Source organism: Loxodonta africana, chromosome 2 (assembly GCF_030014295.1).
Source record: "Loxodonta africana isolate mLoxAfr1 chromosome 2, mLoxAfr1.hap2, whole genome shotgun sequence".
Taxonomy (NCBI): Eukaryota; Metazoa; Chordata; class Mammalia; order Proboscidea; family Elephantidae; genus Loxodonta; species Loxodonta africana.
This window is the reverse complement of record NC_087343.1, coordinates 47,603,434-47,609,433: the sequence shown is the minus strand read 5'-3', so window position 1 is coordinate 47,609,433 and position 6,000 is coordinate 47,603,434. Positions and strand designations below refer to the sequence as shown.

Below are 6,000 nucleotides of genomic sequence, written 5' to 3'. Positions count from 1 at the left end.
AAGATTGAAGTTGTCAAGGATTTCATTTGACTTGGATCCTCAATCAACACCCATGGGATCAGCACTCAAGAAATCAAGGCATGCATTGCATTGGGCAAATCTTCTGTAAAGGATATCTTTAAAGTGTTCAAAAGCAAAGATGTCACCTTGAAGACTAAGGTGTGCCTGACCCAAGCCATGGTGTTTTCAATTGCCTCATATGCATAGGAAAGCTGGACAATGAATAAGGAAGACTGAAGAAGAATGGATGCCTTTGTATTGTTGTGTTGGTGAAGAATATTGAGTATACCATGGACTGCCAAAATAAGGAACAAATCTGTCTTAGAAGAAGTACAACCAGAATGCTCCTTATAAGTAAGGATGGTGAAACTGCATCTTACATACTTTGGACTTATTGTCAGGAGGGATCAGTCCCTGGAGAAGGACATCATGCTTAGCAAAGTACAGGGTCAGCGGAAAAGAGGAAGACCCTCAACAAGGTGGGTTGACACAGTGGCTGCAACAATGAGCTCAAGCATAACGATTGTAAGGATGGCACAGGACTGGGCAGTGTTTCGTTCTGTTGTGCATAGGGTTGCTTTGAGCTGCAACTGACTCGAGGGCACCTAAAAACAACAACAATATGGTCCCTATGCGTCAGAATCAACTCCACGGCAGTGGGCTTGGTTTGGTGATGTTAATGATACTGCTTAATAATTTCTGTATTTTGTTGGATCACCTTTCTCTGGAATGGCACAAATATGGATCTTTTCTAGTCAGTTGGCCAGGTAGCCGTCTTCCAATTCTTTTGACATAGATGAGTTAGCACACTAGCGCTGCATCCATTTGTTGAAACATGTAAATTGGTACTCCGTGAATTCCTGAAGCCTTGTTTTTCATCAATGCTTTTGTGTAGCTTGGGCTTCTTCCTTCAGTACCATGGATTCTTGATCATATCCTACCTCCTGAAATGGTTGACTGTCAACTAATTCTTTTTGGTACCGTGACTCTGTGTGTTCTTTCCATCTTCTTTTAATGCTTCCTGTGTTGTTTAATGTTTTCGCCATAAAATCCTTCAATATTGCAACTAGACGCTTGAATTTTTTCTTCAATTCTTTGAGCTTGAGAAATGACAAGCGTGTTCTTCCCTTTTTGTTTTCTAACTCCAGGTCTTTGCACGTCATTATAATACTTGACTTGGTCTTCTGTTCAGCTCTTTTTCTTCATCATTTCTTCCTTTACCTTTAACCACTCAGCGTTCAAGAGCAAGTTTCAGAGTCTCTTCTGTCATCCATTTTGGTGTTTTCTTTCTTTCCTGTCTTTTTAATGACCTCTTTTTATCTAATGGTCTTCGGTCATCAGTGTTCAGTGGGTCAAATCTGTTCTAGAGGTGGTCTCTAAATTCAGGTGGGATATACTCAAGGTCGTACTTTGGCTCTCATGGAGTTGTTCTAATTTTCTTCAGCTTCAACTTGGACTTGCATATGAACAATTGATGGCCCATTTAGAGTCGGTGCCTGGCCTTTTTCTTATTGATGTAATTGAGCTTTGTCTCTTTCCACAGATGTAGTCTATTTGATTCCTGTTTTTTTCTGTCTGGTGAGGTCCATGTGTAAAGTCGCCATTTATGTTGTAGAAAAAAAGATATTTGCAATAAAGAAGTCATAGGTCTTGCAAAATTCTATCATGAGATCTGTGGCATCATTTTTATCAGCAAGGCCAGGTTTTCCAACTACTGTTGCTTCTTTGTTTCCAACTTTTGCAATCCAATCACCAGGAATTATCAATGCATTTTGATTGTATGATTGACCAATTTCTGACTGCAGAGGTTAGCAAAAATCTTCAATTTCTTCAACCGCAGCCTTAGTTGTTGGCGTGTAAATCTGAATAATAGTCATGAAATTATCTCCAATATTGATTACAAGGCAGGGAATGGAATTAAGAACTATCAGTTTTCAGCCCTGTCTTTTTTTTTGGAGGGGGGGTTGCACAGAGAACTTCAATGTTTTATGCTAAACCAATAGAAAGAATATCCTGAAATTCAAAACAGATAAATTGGAGAAGGGATTGTTTGGTTGCTTTACCAACAGTTTCAGTGTAGGATTCTTTACAGGGAGAACTTTCCTCCACATTTAAGGTGGATTCACTTTTAATAAATCCTTTGTACACTTTCAGAGACACATGAGCTAAACATACTTGAACAATGCATGCTTTTTTGTGGCCATCGTATTAAAAAAAATCCCAAGATTCAACAATTATTTCACCCTCTTGAAAATGAATAGCTTATAATAGGAAAGGGTTGTGAGCAAGGGGAGGGTTGGGGATGGAAAAACACTAAATAGGCAATAGATAAGTGGTAACTTTGGTAAAGGGTAAGACAGTACACAATACTGGGGAAGCCAGCATAACTTGTACAAGGCAAGGTCATGGAAGCTCCATATACACATCCAAACTCCCTGAGGCACCGAATTGCTGGCCTGAGGGCTGTGGGGACCATATTCTCACGGAACATCTAGCTCAATTGGCATAACATAGTTCATAAAGAAAATGTTCTATATTCTACTTGGGTGAATAGCGTCTGGGGTCTTAAAAGCCTGTGAACGGCCATCTAGGATACTCCAGTAGTCTCACTTCTTCAAGAGCAAGGAAGAATGAAGAAAACTAAACATACGAGGGAAAGATTAGTCCAAAGTACTAATGGACCACAACTACATGGCACCCACCAGACTGTGTCCAGTACAACTAGATGGTGCCTGGCTACCACTGACTGCTCTGACAGGGATCATAATAGAGGATCCTGGACAGAGCTGGAGAAAAATGTAGAACAAAATTCTAACTCAAAAAGAAAGAGTAGGCTTGCTAATCTGACAGAGACTGGAGAAAACCTGAGAGTATGGCCCTTGGACACCCTTTCAGCTCAGTAATGAGGTCACTCCTGAGGTTCACCCTGCAGCCAAAGATTGGACAGGCCCATAAAACAAGATGAGACTAAAGGGGCACACCAGCCCAGGGGCAAGGACTAGAAGGCAGGAGGGGCAGGAAAGCTAGTAATAGGGAACCCAAGTTTGAGAAGGGAGAGTGTTGACATGTTGTGGGGTTGTTAACCAATGTCATAAAACAATATGTGTACTAACTATTTAATAAGAAACTAGTTTGTTCTGTAAACCTTCATCTAAAGTACAATTAAAAAAAATAGGAAAGGGAGAGGAGGGAAGGGAGAGAGAGAGACAGGGAGAGAAAGAGAGAGAGATCCATTCATCCTGATATCTTAATAAACCTCATATGTTGTAGATGCCTTACTGTTTGTAACGCATTTTCATATACACTGTCTGGAAGCTTCATCACAGATTTCTGAGTTACTATCACCAATTTATAATGGAGAAAACAGGCTGACAGAGACTAGGTGACTTGTTCAAACTACTGAGAGACAAAGCAGCTGACTCCCAGATCTGAGCTCTCCTCATTGCCCTGCAATGATGCCCCCAGAGCACCAGCATTAACCAGAGAAGGGGTATTTGTACATCTTTTGACCAAGAGTCCTATAACAATATAAATCCTTATCCCAATCAAAAGGATATTTGGATTCTACTGTGCTCGCATGAATATTAAGAGTTACCATGGGAAAAGTTATCAGTACATCTCTTTCTCATCCTTAAAATTAATCCTGTCATGTTCTTTTGAAGCTGAGAATTGATTTGATGGGGGAGTAGAACCTTTGGTTATAAGGATGAGGCATTATCTCTCCTCTCTCCATCTTTTCCATAATATTCCCCATTTAAGGGCAACAGTTTTTGGCTTCAGCATCCTTGTGTAAAATAATCCAGGCTTTACTTGTTAGTTTTTTTTTTTAATGTTAAATGGCTTTACTAAAATAAACGATTATTCCCGTATTTCACAGTGCCGTCTTCTACCTTGATTTTCATTTCAACAACCTAATAGCACTTACTTTAGGAAAAGAAGGATTTACACACCACTGGATCAAGGAAAAAAAAAAACACAAAACAACCAAACTAGTTGCCATCCAGTGGATTCTGACTCATGGTGACCCTGTGTATGTCAGAGTAAAAATGTGCTCCCTAGGGTTTTTAATGACTGTGATTTTTTGGAAGTAGATCGACAGGCTTTTCCTTTGAGTTGCCTGTGGACAGACTTGAACCTCCAAACTTTCTAGTACTTGAAAGCTTAACCATTTGTGCCACCCAAAGGACAAAGGTATCTTCATTGCACCTATATTTCTTGGGTTGCAAAGATCAAGTACACTTTGAGCTCATCACTTCTACGTTCCCAGTCATACCACCAGTGGACTGACTGCCTTTGTAAGACTTGGTTTCTCTCCTCTTTCTTATGTGAGAGCAGGTGTACCCAGACAGCTTTTTGGAGGCGCAAAGAGTGATTTCTCTTGAGAGAGCCACATCTCCCTAGTCTGCCAAGGAATGAAAATTCAGACAATCACATGGATCATTTTGAATGGTGCCAAATAAATTCCACCAAATGCTACCGGCAATGATGACAACATGTCACTGGGAGATGTGGTGATTTTTTTTTTTTTTTTTACCATCAGGCTTGATCCTTTTCCTGAGTGCAATAAAAATGACAGTGAGGGGACATAGGCAGCTTTCGCCATAGAAATAACAGAATTTTCATGATTGGAGAAATGAAGGGACTAAAGTGCTTCCTTACCTGAAATGTCTGGAGCAGGATACCAGGGATTAAGTAAGAACTATCTACAGTTCACTGCCTTTGCAGACCCCACACTTGTCAGTTATTCTGAAAATTAGACAAAGTAGTGAATAAAGACCACCATTTTGTCATAAGCAAGACCGTGGGCTGAGACTGAGGAAAGGTATAACCTGTTGTAGCTTACAAAAAGGAAAGCTCTTTGGTAGGAATGGCAAGTCCTGAATGCCAGCCTAAAACTAGGCTTCCCAGGACGTACTGGCATCCCAAAGTCTGCTAGGATTTGGGTTTCAGCCACAAAACTGTCTTTTATACAAGCAGGACCAGGGAGTCGCATCAAAGGGCAGAGCAAGACCTCGGGCAAAGCAGCTGGGTGAAGCAAGTTTTTTCGTTTTTTTAATTTTTTTTTAATTAAAGAATAATAATACGAAGCCAAAGAAAGCCGAAGTATGGCGAGGAAAGGCAGAGATGCCAAGGACGGCTAAGAGGGGAGGAGTGAGTCAGGAAGGGTGGGAAGAGAGGAGAGAGCTCAGCGCGGACGTCAGGAACAAAAGCTCCAGCGAAGTCTGGCGGAGGCACTCAGGGAGCATGGGGTGTTTTGAATAATTATTAAAATTAGCATGTGTCTGCGCCATCCTGTGGGTGTGGCGCAGAGCGGAGTGTAAACTCTAGCGGGGCTGGAGCAAACATTGGATTAGCGGCAGCAGCCTGCCAGCCAGCCCAAGGAGTGCGGGGACCAGCGCGCGGCACGCCGACAGGCACGATGGCCTCATCTCAAGGGAAGCACGAGGTGAAATTCGCCGACTGGATGGCAACTCTGCCGGAGAGCATCCACAGCATCCCCCTCACCAATTTAGCCATCCCAGGTAGGCGCGCGAGGCTGCCGGCGGGGCGCCGGGCTGGCTCCCGCTCCACCTGCCCCGCCCTGCCTTCTCTGCCGCTAAGTGGGAACTTGCCCCGGCGCCCGCGGGAGGGAAACTCGTCTCCGGGGTGGGTCTCGGGCCAGGCGAGCGCGTGCCTCCGGCTTCCCGGCGTTTGCCCTGCCTCTAGGGACCCTGGCACCAGGCGTCAAGGTGACTGCTTTCCTCCTTCCCGGCTTAGGAAGCAGGACGTATGCGCAGGGCTGGGGCGTGCGAGGGGCTTCGCTCCTGGCTGGCGCCTGGTGCCCCCTCTCACGATTTTTCCGCAGATTTTAGGGATGCAGGGCGATTTCTGGGTCTGTGGGGTGACTGTGCGCGGTGAGCGCAGGTCGGTGTCCTGGAGGCTCGTTTCCGGCAAGAGGACCCCGGACTCCATCCCTGACATGGAATTGAGCGGATTTGGTAGATTTCTCGGTGGGAACCA

At 43.7% G+C, this 6,000-nt stretch overlaps 1 protein-coding gene across 1 annotated transcript in view; it reads left to right on the top strand.

The window, feature by feature from the left end:
- The first annotated feature begins 5,419 nt into the window (after positions 1–5,419).
- Positions 5,420–6,000, top strand: part of PLCXD3 (phosphatidylinositol specific phospholipase C X domain containing 3) — a 213,695-nt gene continuing 213,114 nt past the window's right edge. Inside the window, exon 1 of the mRNA XM_010588116.3 lies at positions 5,420–5,522. Coding sequence (XP_010586418.3) covers positions 5,420–5,522 — 103 coding nt within the window. The remainder of the gene's footprint in view (positions 5,523–6,000) is intronic.